The sequence below is a fragment of the Lepus europaeus genome, chromosome 8 (genome assembly GCF_033115175.1).
Source record: "Lepus europaeus isolate LE1 chromosome 8, mLepTim1.pri, whole genome shotgun sequence".
Classification (NCBI taxonomy): Eukaryota; Metazoa; Chordata; class Mammalia; order Lagomorpha; family Leporidae; genus Lepus; species Lepus europaeus.
This window is the reverse complement of record NC_084834.1, coordinates 55611159-55625673: the sequence shown is the minus strand read 5'-3', so window position 1 is coordinate 55625673 and position 14515 is coordinate 55611159. Positions and strand designations below refer to the sequence as shown.

The following is a 14515-nucleotide window of genomic DNA, read 5'->3' as shown; positions in this document are numbered from 1 at the left end:
CAATTAAATTATTTGAGCACTTTTAGAGAAGGAAATTTTTTTCTAATCAAGGTCTTAGAGTTCTCTGCTTTTATTAGATCCTATGCATTTCTTTTGGACAGTTGTTTATAATTTGCTTCATATATAGTTTTCGTGTTAGATTGCTGTACCATGATAGCAATTGCTGTGCAAATCTCAAGTGTTTAATCCAATACCTGGTTTTGTTTTAGATTATGTTATTAGTAGATTTTAAGTTGTTTTAGATTATGTTATTAGTAGATTTTAAGTGAGCAGGGTACTTTGAACAGCATAACTTTAAGAAAAAAATACTGTAGTTAAAATATGAATAATGCTCTCTTAGCTATAATTTCTTCTGAGTTAAAATTATTACCTAAATTCATTATGTGTTTGAAAATTGGGACATTCATTTTAGTTGATCAATAACAGGAAAAAATACTTCTTGTTAAAATCTATCAAATTATTATATAGACCTCTTCATTTTGCCTGCTTACTGCCATCTTACTATATTTGTGGATGAGAGCAGTTAAGATGAAATTCTTATTTTCTTACTTTTTCTTTTTTAAAATATTTATTTATTTGAAAGAGAGAGGGGGTGAGGTGGAGAGAGAGATAGAGAGATCTGCTGTCCACTGATTCATTCCACCAATGGCTGCAATGACCAGGGCTGGGCCAAGCATTAACCAAGAGCTTCATGCAGGTCTCCCATGTGGGTGGCAGAGGCCAAAAAACTTGAGCCATCTTCCGCTGCTTTTCCCAGGCCATTAGCAGCAAACTGAATTGAAAGGAGCATCTGGGACATAAACCAACACCCATGATGGGATGCTGGCATTGTATGTGGCAGCTTTACCTGCTATGCCATAACACTGGCCCCTATTTTCTTACTTTCTTAGAAGTAAAGGGAATAGCAATGAATCCCTATTTTGAAATCACTAACTGACAATGTTACTTTTGCCAGTTATAATTAATGTTTATATAATTTGCTCTCCTTTATTTGTTCTGTTGCTTATTTTGGTGCTACTATGAGAAGAAAGCAAGCAGATTGGTTTACTACTAGGTTTGTTAGCTCACATAAAGTGGTAGCCTGCTTGCTTAGGTAATTAATTGAAAACATGGCTGATAATGGCATGTGGTACCTCTTTCAAAATAAATAAAATAATTCTTTAAAAAAAGTATACTAAGTCTTGAAGGAGATGCTTAAAATTCTCTGGGATTGGCTAGTTCAGTGTAAGCAGTTAGAAAGAAGTGTATTTTAGAAGGACTTAATTACAAATGTATGATAGTTGGGGGTATAAAGGCAATCAGGAATTGCACAGAATTGATATTTGTTCTTTTAATGAGGAGCAAGTACATTTGCCTTTTTAAAATTAATGATACACATGGGAAATAATATTTGTACTAGTGCACAAAAATTTACGAATATTGTGCCCACTGAAGGTACCACCTTAGGTGTGATGTGATCAGTATCTCTAGCACCTGCATAAATTTGTGGCAAGTGCTACAGTGTACTGGTTGTGGAGCTCTGAGTGAGTTAATGGTCTAAGGAAAGCTCATCAGGTCCTTGGGTATAAAGGTTAGGTAGCTTTTAGGGTGACTGAAGGGAAAATGGGTTTAGGTCTCAGGCAAGAACAATATATAACTCCAAATAAATATAAAGCTTTTTCACAGATTCAGGTGCTTTGGGGATTGAGGGGTCAGGCGAAGTTTGGCAGGATGCATGTGAAATTAGCTATCCAATAATGGCCATAGAATTAGTGTTCACAGGAGCTGGCATTGTGGCATAGTGGGTTAAGAATTTGTGTTCATAGAAGGGAACCCTGCCAAGAAAGGAAATATAATATTCAAATTTCTGCTTTTGGTGGGAATGGGCTTTATTGTTGGGAAATCGCCATCACTTGAGGAATAGATGTTGTTTACAAACTGTCATTTTCTTAGGAGTAATTGAAAATATGTACCCTTGAGTTGGTAGATGAAGAAAAAACAAGTGAATTGCCTTAAATAATTGAAAGGTATCATTTAGAGAATAGACATATAGTATTGTGCTAGAAGGTAAAATAAGACTAGATATTATATGGAAGTAAAATTATGCTCCTTCAGACTTGTCCCAAATGGAAAAAATCACCTACTATATTAGCAAGGTCTCTGTTACTGAGGTGTTTTTAAGTAGTGAGTGGTCATTGTTTTTCATGGATTCCTTCATTGGGTGATGGTAGGGATTGGTTCTGATCAAATGTTTTCTAACTGTATGATTTTTTTTGAGTTCTGAATTTTTATGTTTTTATTTATTAGGTTATACTCCTGCAATTAAAGGACAGCTCCTACATGTTGATGCTACTACCAGCATGCAATACCGTACCCTTTTAGAAGCAGAAATGTTAGCAGTAAGTCTAGAGTATATGATATAAATACTTACAGTGAAATTAAAGCTTGGTTTTAATTTTTTAACATACAGTTTTAAAAAAGTAGGAAATAATGTCATGTTCTTCAAGAACCACCATGTACCTCTTGTGCTCCCCACTCTACTTTTGGGAAGAGTTGATTTCCAGTGCTCCGAACTCTTTTGGTCTCCGTTGCTCTGCTTCCAGTGTAGAGAAGTGAATAGAGAGCAATCATACATAGAGTTGTAGCCTTTGAAGATATGAAAAGTTGTTAGAACATTGTTTTTAAATTGCATCATATGGCTGGGTTATCTCTCTCCTAAATGTAAAGAACATTTTTTTACTATATGTCTTCTAGCCCATTGTATTCTTTTGTAGGATTTAAGTGATATAATTCATGATGCTATTAACTCAGTAAGTAATTAAAAGGAAGAAAATTTGTGGGTACCCTGGTTGTCCATATTAGATACAATATAGAAATGCCCATGATTAAAGTTTCAGATTGAGGATTCATTCATCAGGCCCATTTTTTTTTTTTTTTAATCAAGGACAATACCAATTAAAAACACTAATAACAATGGACACATGTAGAATGGTTGATATTCAAAGATTCTTTTACATAAGATGGTGACATAAAGACCTTAGTACTTACCTTAAATAGACATCTTACACGGTATTTGTGTAAATTAAGAAGAATTTGTAATAACAACAATATATCAAGTACTGTAAATACAAGTATATGTTAGATTGGCATATTTAGCATCTTAATGAATTCTTGAGCTGTTGCTAAAATATCTGCTGCATGATAGTGCTTTTCCTAGGCAGGTAGCTTTTGCCTTTGTAGAAATACCAGTGTCGCTTTGGGTGATAGTGTACATTGCACTTGATTCTCCCTGAGCCTCTCACCTAACAGTTGAGGCTTAAGGAGGAATTAGGGATATTTGCTTTTCCTCCCCTGGTTAGCAGGTGTACAGGTCAGAGTAGTGACATAATTTGTTTTTCTCAAAGTTTTCTAACAATATTATAACTTAATATTTCAGGGAGCTCGATATAACCATGGGTTCTGACCTTTAGTCATAACAATATTAAGGTCTCATGATAGAAAAATAAGTTTTAATTTCTCACTAATGTGTGTGACTTCATTTCTGATGTTTAAACAATATCACATTTTGAACTCTAACATTTTTATTTAATGTTTGTTTACAGTTCCATATCAATGCCAGCTACCCTCGAATATGGAACATGCCACAGACATGGCAGTGTGAACTAGAGGTTTATAAAGCTACCTACCACTTCATCTTTGCACAGAAGAACTTCTTTACAGGTAATTTTCTGAGACTATATTTATATATTATTTATATAAGTATTGAGAGATTTATTACAGTAGAATTTGTATTTAGTATTTTTTTTCTAAGATTTATTTATTTATTTGAAAGAGTTACAGAGATAGAGATAGAAACAGAGACAAAGAGATCTTCCATCCGCTGGTTCACTGCCCAAGCGTCTGCAATGGTTGTTGGCATTGGGCCAGGTCAAAACCAGGAGACTAAAACTCCATCCTGGTCTTCCATGTAGGTGGTAGGGGCCAAAGCATTTGGGGCATCTTCTGCTACTTTTCCAGGTGCTTTAGCAGGGAGCTGGATTGGAAATGGAATAGCTGGGACTTGAACTGGTGCTCATATGGGATGCCAGCATTGCAAACTGTGGCTTAATCTGCCACACCACAACACTGGCCTGCACAATTAATACTTTTATACTTTATTTTGGGCTGGAAATATCAAATGTAAAATTTTAATGTGGATGTTTTATGTTCTCTTCTAACCTCCACCCCCAAAAGAAAATAGTAACCAGAAATTGAGCTAAGAAGGAAATTAAAGCATTCAGTTAAGCTGGTGCTTTGTATCATTACAGGGGAGGCTAAAATGGGGACAATTAATCAGTTTGTGTTCTTGAATTAGGCATTAGCATGACTTCATTATTTTAATTATTTGAATCTACAATAATATGCTGAAATGACTACATATGAGAGGGAGAGAAAAAGAGAGGCAGGGAGAAAAAGAAGGAAACAAGAAGGAGAGCAAAGAAAGAACAGTCTTCCATCTACTGGTTCACTCCCTGAAGGCCTGTAACAGCTAGAGCAGGGGCCATTCTGTAGCCATAAATATGGAGTTCAGTTTGGATCCTCCAATATGAGTGGCAAGGATTCAAGTTCTTGGGCCATTGCCTACTATTTTCCAGGGTATGCATTAGCAGGGAACTGGAATCAGAAGTAGAACTCTGGGACTCTATCCCAGGCACACTGATGAGGGATTTGGTTTTAGTACCTGCTGCGTCAAATACTCATCCCTTTTGTGGAGTGCGTTTACTTTTGATTTCATTATTGAATCTATCTCATATTTTTTAGTTTAAAGAAACCCTTTAAAATTAAAGGATAACTAAATGTTTAGCCGTATTCCCTATATTTTTCCTTGGAATATCTTTCATAATAAATGCTACCATTTGTGGAATGGTTACCCTGTGCCAGTTACTTTGTTTAAATTATGTCCTATTGAATATCTTTCTTCTTTAAATCTTCATTTTCTAAAAGAGTAAGCTGACAGTGTTCCAGTCATTTTCCCATGATTACGTAGCTAGTAAACTGGTAAGACCAGAATTTAAAACCAGGACTATTTAGGGTCAAAGACTGTGTTATCACAGTAATGCTTCTAGTTGTTTCCCTGTCTCACAGACTTTATAATTTTGTATACATGGCATTGTTTCATAGATGGTAAGTAAATAAATATAAATTTGACACCTCTATGAGGGGATCTATTGTCAGATATGCTGGGCTTATATATAAGACATGTAAATGATACAGATTCAGAAGGAAATGTTATAGAAACCATATGATAGATAAGAGATAATATCTTTATATAGAGAGGTTTTACTTCATGAGATTAAAATAGAAAGTACCAAAAACAAGAGTAAGTATATAAAAATAATTTTAAGAAGAGGCAATTAAAATATATTACAAATTGGTAGTCAACAGAAATGATTGATTATGAGTCCTAAGAAGGCCAACTCTATGTTTCATTCACCATTATAATTTTAGAATATGGAACAGAGTCTGGTATACCATGGATACTCATAAAAGATGTATAAACATGAAAAAATGTAATTAAGACATTCAGTTAAAATGAGATACTGTTTTTCAGTTCTAAAATATCAAGACTCCTCTCATTTCAGCCACCACCCAAACAACCAAACAAAAGTCAGAACAGTAAGTTTAAGAAATACATATAGAGGACACAGTGAAATAGGCAATCAAGTATGCATTTTCTGGTAGGAGGACAAATGGATTCACTTCTCTTTTAAGGCAGTTCTATAATTTGTAATAGCTTTGAAAAAATTGCTCAACTTTGACATAATGGTTTCATATCTAATCTAAACTGACAGAGTAATACTGAATTTGTAAAATATCTTGTACAAAAATAGACATTGAGGCCGGCACCGTGGCTCACTTGGCTAATCCTCCGCCTGTGGCGCCAGCACCCCGGGTTCTAGTCCCGGTTGGGGCGCCGGATTCTGTCCTGGTTGCTCCTCTTCCAGTCCAGCTCTCTGCTGTGGCCCAGGAAGGCAGTGGAGGATGGCCTAGGTGCTTGGGCCCTGCACCCGCATGGGAGACCAGGAGGAAGCATCTGGCTCCTGGCTTCGGATCAGCGCAGCGTGCTGGCCGCAGCGCACCAGCCGTAGCTGCCATTTGGAGAGTGAACCAACGGAAAAAGGAAGACCTTTCTCTCTGTCTCTCTCTCTCTCTCACTGTCTAAATCTGACTGTCAAAGACATTGAAATATTATATATAGCACAAAAATCTGTAAAGAATAAATATCCATATGTAGAAATACATAAATCCTGACAAATCTCTTTAATAAACTACTGTGTAAAATTTGTGGCATCATGTGTTAAAATATCATGGAAAAATGAATTCAATGAGAACAACACATAAAATTTGTATATAGAATAGAATAAAAGTTTAGATACATAATTAGGAGGAAATGTGTCTACAACGTTGGATATTTGGGTGATGGATTATCAGATTATTTCCTCTCAATTTTCCTTAAAAATTGTGTAAAAGTATTCTTGTTTTGAATTATATAACTAAATATCTTTATCTTATCAAATAATTTAATTACATCTTAATTACTTTTTAAATATTTCAGTTTAAATGTTCTTTTAGTTACAAAGAAAAATTCATTTTTGACTGGAGTAAGAATCTGTGTGCTTTATTTTCTGAATTTTATTTAACTTTACTTTTGTGTCCTCTGCCTCAATAACTTTAGATTTAATTCAAGACTGGTCTAGTGATAGTGCTCCAGACATTTTTTCGTTTGTTCCCTATACATGGAATTTTAAGATCATGTTTCATCAATTTGAAATGATTTGGGCTGCTAATCAGCATAATTGGATTGACTGTTCTACTAAACAACAGGAAAATGGTAAGAAATTTTTTAAAATTAGGTTAAATATTCTGCTCATTAAGCCAGATACAAACAAAGGAAATTACTATTGATTTTTAGTTTTAATAGATACCAGAATTGATTTTTTTCCTCATATTGTGAGACTCTCTGAGGACTATTTCAGAGTTGGTATTGGACTAAGCATTTTGTCTTAAATTTAATTTTGTTTATGTATGCATTTAAGGCAATTTTATATTTAAATTTTATTGACCTTAAAAGTAAACTTACTTTTTTTTTTTTGTAGTGTATCTGGCAGCCTGTGGGGAAACATTAAACATTGATTTTTCTTTGCCTTTTACGGATTTTGTTCCAGCGACATGTAATACCAAGTTCTCTTTAAGAGTACGTATAATTGGATGCATTGTTAATTCCACCAGGTTTAGTAGTAAGTTTGATTTCCCAAAGCTTTATTCCTTTCTGCCTATCCCATTGTCATTCTAAGGTATTTTAGCTTTCCTTCATGTTGAGTTCTTGCTCTTTCTTCCTTGGTGGTTAAATGCCCAAAAGAAACTAGGCAAAAAAACCCAAATCCTCAGTTGACTCATTTTTTGGAGTTTATTTCTGATATCTTAAGAACTCCTTCTAGCTCTAATGTTCCATGAACTAATTTCACACTTCCTTATATTTGATTTCTAATTTTTTAAAGTTTTTTTTTTAAAGGTTTATTTATTTGGAAGGTAGACTGACAGAGAGGGACAGAGAGAGATAGATCTTCTATCTGCTAGTTCACTCCCCTAATGCCGGTTAACAGCCAGGCTGAAGCCAGGAACCAGGAACTCCATCTGGGTCTCCCACAAGGGTGGCAGGAACCCCAGTACTTGGGCCATCTTCTCCTGTTTTCCCAGGCACATTAGTAGGAAGTTGGATCAGAAGTGGAATAGTCAGAACTTGAGCTAGCACTCTCATATGGGATGCCAGTGTTGCTGGCCATGGCGTCATCTACTGTATCACAGTGCTGACTCCTCATTCCTAATTATTACCATGAATTCAAGGAAAAACCACAGAACCTTCTTTTTATTTGAAAGCCTCTGCTTCTAATCCAGCTTCCTGCTAATGTGCACTATGGGAAGCAAGAGGTGATAGCGTGGGTTCTTGAATTTCTGCCACCCACAAAAGAGATCGATTGATTTTTCAGCCCCTCACTTTGGCCTGACCTGGCCCTGGCTGCTGTGGGCATTTTGGGAATGAAATGGTAGATGGAGCATCTCTCTTCATATCTCTTTCTCTCTTCCTTTCAAATTACAAAATGAGAACAAATAGAAGCTTTCTAAAATTGTACATATTTTAGGGTACTATATGATGTTACAGTGTATATATATATATATATATATGATAATGTTGAGTCAGCATGAACATACCTATTTACTCAAACATTTTAACAGTTATTTATAGTAAAAATGTTCAAAATAATTTTCTAGAAATATACAGTATATTATCACTATCTATAGTCATCCTGTTGTTCAGTAGAACACTAGAACTTTTCTTTATTTTCATTCTGCATTTAATTGTAGTTGGTAAAATCTTAGTCCACTTCTTTTTTACCTAACTATGAAATGTAAAATATGGTATATAAAATGTGTTTTTTCCTTCCGAATTTATTTTCAAGATTTTTGTACATTGGCTTGGCTGTAAATGATAGGTTAACACATTTAGATTCCAATTTTATTGTCTTGTATTATTAGAATTGTTTTTTTTTTTTTAAGGGAGAAGATGTTGATCTTCATTTGTTTCTACCTGATTGCCACCCTAGTAAATACTCATTATTCATGCTGGTAAAGAATTGTCATCCAAGTAAAGTCATTCATGAAACTGCAATTCCTGCTGAGTGTCAAAGTGGCCAGAAAACAGTGAGACCAAAATGGCGCAACATTACTCAGGAGAAGTGAGTACATAAGCATCAGTGATATAAATGTGCTTACGTATAGAGAAATTATTGATACCTTGATACTGGGAAAAGTTTACATTATTCTTTCAAAGAACCATAATAAAGCTTGATTATCTGTAACTAGCATCTGTGTACAATTAAAGGAATAAGTGTCTGACTAGAAACTCATTTCTTCTTCCAAGGGCTGGCTGGGTTGAATGCTGGACTGTTCCAAGTGTCATGCTTACAATTGATTATACATGGCATCCAATTTATCCACAAAAAGCAGATGAACAGCTAAAACAATCATGTAAGTGTTTTAATTTAACTTTGAAACAGCTGCTGTTTGGAAGTGCATTTATTCTTTTAATTGTGTGCATTTTTAGTCTTTTAAGTATTTGACTTTAGTTGTAGTTGACTTTTATTGCATATTTACTGTGTATTAAATATTGGACCAAGCTGTTTCCTGAGTTACAGTATCTCATTTAATCCTTACTGTAACTCTGTGACATTTTACTGTTTTTAAAAGTCTTTTTAAAATTTGTGAGTCACAGAGAGAAAGAAAGGCTGAGAGGACTCCCGTCCTTTAGTTCACTCCCCAAATGCTGTCAACAAGTGGAACTGGGCTGAAACCAAAGACAGGAGCCAAGAACTCAAACTGGGTCTCTTTCGTGGGTCATAGGAACACAGTTACTTGAGCAATCACTGTTGAATCTACATATTTAATGTGCTTAATTTTGTGAAACATTGATTTCTTTAATGTATTTTGACAACTATCATATAATTTATAATTTTCTGAATGTAATTTGCCTTTTTATTTGAGTCTGAAAAATTAGTGATGTTTTCTTTCTATTTTAGTGAATTCAGTTGCAGAGAATAGTTTTCATAGTTGTTCCTGTGTATGGTGGCTTGATAATGTTATACTAAATTGCTTAAAATTTTTTTACACATAAACAGCTACTTACATAGAAACAGCTTTGTAGCTTAATGCCCAAATATAGTTACGTCCTAACTGTGACACAAATGTATATTGCAGGAACTCAGTGAGCATGCTGCTTGTACTAACAGGAATTTTTCATGATTTTGTGCAATATGATTTATGTTTTTTCTTTCCACAGTTCATTGAAGTCTGTTCTTTATTTGCTTTCTTAATTATGGTTTTTCAGGGTTGTTTTGTTATGTATCGCAGATGATATATCAGAATTGATTTCATATTTGCAAAGTAAAATTTCTTAGTGAATGTTTCCCTGATGATTTTCCAAGAGATCATTTTCTTTTCCCCTCACACATTAATATTTCCTTTTTTTTTTTTTTTCTCAAAACTTGACAGTGTCAGAAATGGAAGAAACAATGCTATCTGTCTTAAGGCCATCCCAGAAAACATCAGACAGAGTTGTTTCTTCCCCTTCTACATCTTCACGTCCTCCTGTTGATCCCTCAGAACTTCCACCTGATAAACTTCATGTAGAAATGGAACTTTCTCCAGATTCTCAAATAACTCTTTATGGACCTCTGCTAAATGCTTTTTTGTGTATAAAGGTATGATTTGAAAGGGAATTTCCATATTTTAAACATAGGCAAAGTAGTTAAAAATCTAACTGAAAATTGAGAATATCTGAAATAGCAGTTGCATGATTCAGTGTTGAGGCTGTATTATATATGTTGACTGGACTTACAGTTCTAAACTCAGTTAAATAATTCTTTATTAAAAATAGTACTCCTCAGTTTGCTTTTTTTTTTTTTTTGTCCCAGGAATGGTAGTAGTTGCTAGAGATTAGATATAGCATCTTTCTCAAGGAGATTAGCTGGAGACACAGCTAGAAAGATAAATAGATTTTTTTTTTTGACAGTTAGACAGTGAGAGAGAGACAAAGAGAAAGGTCTTCCTTTTTCCATTGGTTCACCCCACAAGTGGCCGCTACGGCCGGCGCGCTGTGCCGATCTGAAGCCAGGAGCCAGGTGCTTCCTCCTGGTCTCCCATGCAGGAACCTGGGCCATCCTCCACTGCCTTCCCGGGCCACAGCAGAGAGCTGGACTAGAAGAGGAGCAACCAGGACAGAACCGGCGCCCCAATTGGGACTAGAACCTGGGGTGCCGGCACCGCAGGCGGAGGATTAGCCTAGTGAGCCATGGCGCCAGCTGAAAGATAAATAGATTTTGACAAATTGTAGTTAATGCAGCAATAGAAGTACTGTATGTTATCTGAGCATAATTAGTACCAGGAAGACTTTACACCAAGTTAATCTGTTAATAATGGATGGGAAGATTTCATTATAAATAATAAGAATATTTGTTTGGAACTTTATTTTAAAAATAGAAGCAAGTATATGAAAATAAGTTTCTCTCAAGAGTCTGCCAAATTTGGTTCTAAGTGCATATGCATTACTTCTTAGAAGACAGAATAAATCAGTTGTTGATTCGTTTTGTTATAATTATTCCATTGAAGTTGTATGATTATAATGGTATGATAGCATTTTAGCTTGAGGTCTGTCACATGGTTGTGATGAGAGACTTTTGGAAAATGTTTGAGGATTTCACCAGTTTTCTAGAGATCCTTTTTATTCTCTTGATATTCAGATCATGCCTTTAAAAAGTCCTCAAAGAAATCTTACTAATTTATTTTATGATGACAACCGCATCCTTCCATGCCTTTGCTAATCCGTGATAGATTTGCCTGTGATTTGTTTTCTGATATCACCTTCAGCAACTTCATGAACTTGTAATTTTGTAGGATTTTGCAATTTCATTTTGCTTTTGATTTTCATTGGATACTTACTACCTCTGATAATAAAAGAGCAATTATTTGTCAAAACATTAGTATTAGGAGCAGTAGAATAACCAATGGGAAGGATGTTTGCTAAGGACTAGTGTTTTATGGTCCTTATTTTTGCAGGTTCACAGCTGCAGGGATTTGGATTTTGCATCTTTAGGTAACAAACAATCCCATAACGTACACTGATGGGTGTGATTCTGGGGAGGGAGTAGGAAGACTAGAGTTGGTCAAGAAAAACACTGTTAGTGAAGGCTCTCTGGAGGAAGTGGTGGCTCTACTGGGTTTTGAGGGTACATAAAATCTCAATATTTGAGTTAGCAAAAAGCATAAAGCATCAGATGAGGTAACGTGAAATCAAAATGCATGGGATAATGTAGTCACTATTTGTGGAGACCTAGAGTTTCTGTTGGTTACCTTTTCTTCCCCTGGCATTTTAAGAGGGATTCCTAAATGAGTAAATATTGAAAGAGGAGAAAATACACACACATATAAACATTTTTTCCTTTCTTGTGACCAGCGTTTAACTGAAAATATTCTTCAGATATTTCTCCCAGTTACTTGTTTTCTTGGGATTGCATGTGATTAACATTTAGGGATCTAAAATGCAATTTTCAACTTCTTGTCTCCCTGAAGAGGCTGAATTTGATTCTAATTAAGTGCAAGTAATGATTCATTTAGGGACAGAAATGGTTATAGTGATACAATAACAGTGTTTGAATATTACTAGAGAGGTAGATTTATGTATTACTATGTGACTTCAAACCTCAGTTGTTTTAAGTTTTATAGTAATGTGTACATCAGAAATAAGAGGACTGACAACAAACAATGTAGTTTCTAAAGAGAAAAAAGTTTATGCCTTCCTTTTGGACTGTTTTATAAATTCATCTTTACTGACATAGCCTCTGATGATACTTTGTTATTTTTTAATTTAGACTTTTTGGTGTACTAAAGATTATACAGCAACATTTTTTTTTTTTTTTTTAAAGATTCATTTGAGAGGCAGAGTTACAGACAGAGAGAGGGAGAGACACAGAGAGAAGTCTTTCATCTGCTGAGTCACTCCCCAGATGGCCACAATGGCTGGGGCTGGGTCTGTCTAATGCCAGGAGCCTCTTCTGGGTCTTCCATGTGGGTGCAGGAGCCCAAGCACTTGAACCATCTTCCTTTTCCCTCTGCTTTCTCAGGCCATTAGCAGGGAGCCAGATTGGAAGTGGAGCAGTCAGGTCTCAAACTGGTGCCCATAGGGGATACAGGCACTGCAGTCGGAGGCCCAGCCCTCTGTGCCACAGGGCCGGCACCCAACAACAACTTTTTAGTAGTGTCAAAGCTTGGTTGCACTTTAGAACGTATTAGTATTTGCATTCATGTAATGAACTTACAACTTGTATAAAATATCTATGGCAGCAAATTTTAAAATTTCATGTTTTGACAAATTTATTAAATATATCTAAAACATGATAGGCAAAAAAGTTGTCTAACTCACTAATTCGGTGCTTCCTCTTATTTTTTTTAAAAGATTTATTTTATTTATTTGAAAGAGTTACAGAGAGAGGTAGAGAGAGAGAGAGAGGTCTTCCATCTGCTGGTTCACTCCCCAGATGACTGCAACGGCCGGAGCTGTGCCACTCTGAAACCAGGAGCAAGGAGTTTCTTCTGGGTCTCCCATGTGGGTACAGGGGCCCAAGGATTTGGGCCATCCTCCACTGCTTTCCCAGGCCATAGCAGAGAACTGGATCGGGAGAGGAGCAGCTGGGACTAGAACTGGTGCCCATATGGAATGCCAGTGCTTCAAGCCAGGGCTTTAACTTGCTGTGCCACAGCGCTGGCTCCTAGTGCTTCCTCTAATAAAAGATATATATAACTAATTCAGTTCCCAATTTTTGTCCAGCAGAAAGCCTCATGTTATATTGACATAGCGATATAATCTATCTTAAATACCTCTTTATAATTTTTGTTCATGTTAATGCATAATTTATATTCTATTTAGTATCAGTGTTAGAACTTTAAAACGTTTTGCAACTTAGATATTACATATACATGTATAGTATAGTATATATATGAAATTTTTTATGTTTATATGTATACAAGAAAAAGAAAATTAAGGGAATGTGAAAATTCACGTTACTGAAATGTATTTTCTTAGTTATCCAAATTAAACTTCAAGAAATCACAAAGGATATGCTAGAAAAAAACCATTTGTTTTTTACTTGTTTGACTGAATATGAAAACTGATTTTCAAAACTCATAAAGGGAACTTGGTCTGATAAAATTGCAGAGAATTCTAAGAAGAATATGTATTAAATATGCATTGAAATTTATGAGGACATTTTATGGAAATAGTTCTTTAGCAGATGTGGATAGAATAACAGCTTTGTTAGCCCCAAATCATTTTAGTAATGCTGAAACTTCGTGTCATTTCTTCTGATATGAATATAAGGTTGGATAGCAGCACCATTTATGTTTTCTAAATTGACTTACTGATTACATTTTTTGTTACTGGAAGAAGGGAAGCATGTCAATGGTAGCAAATAGTACCTGTGGGTTAAGGATATAAGTGGCACATATGCTGTGCTTATTTAAAAAAAATTGTTTAATTTTAAATAGAAGCTTGGCTATTAATTTTCCTTTGTTTAAAAAAAAAGTAACTTGGAAACAGAGAACTTGTAGATTTTTTCCTGCTTCTCTGAGTTTATTAGCTATTATCTTTTAACAGTGTTGATAATTTTTTTTCTATTTTAAGCAGTATTAGTGGATAAGTGTAAATTTTTAGCTGCAGAGAAACATGACAGTCTCTTATTACGTGAAGTAGGTTACTTGACATTCACATAACAAAATATCTTTGTAAAATATCATAGAATTCCAAGGTAAATTGAAAATGCAGTTTATTATTGAATTCAAACATGCTGCAAATCTTACAAATGAAAATATTCTTGACATATATACCAATGATTTTTTTAAGGATTTATTTGTCTTTAATTTAAAGTCAGAGTTACAGAGAGGCAGAGAG

At 35.0% G+C, this 14515-nt stretch overlaps 1 protein-coding gene across 8 annotated transcripts in view; it reads left to right on the top strand.

Annotated features, from left to right (window-relative positions):
• Positions 1-14515, top strand: part of BLTP1 (bridge-like lipid transfer protein family member 1) — a 239607-nt gene that overhangs the window by 72383 nt on the left and 152709 nt on the right. For all 8 annotated transcript variants that reach the window (XM_062199676.1, XM_062199670.1, XM_062199672.1 and 5 more), the window contains exons 14-20: positions 2287-2378; positions 3582-3699; positions 6695-6850; positions 7116-7213; positions 8575-8753; positions 8939-9045; positions 10066-10274. In XM_062199676.1, the coding sequence (XP_062055660.1) occupies positions 2287-2378; positions 3582-3699; positions 6695-6850; positions 7116-7213; positions 8575-8753; positions 8939-9045; positions 10066-10274 (959 nt within the window). The remainder of the gene's footprint in view (positions 1-2286; positions 2379-3581; positions 3700-6694; positions 6851-7115; positions 7214-8574; positions 8754-8938; positions 9046-10065; positions 10275-14515) is intronic.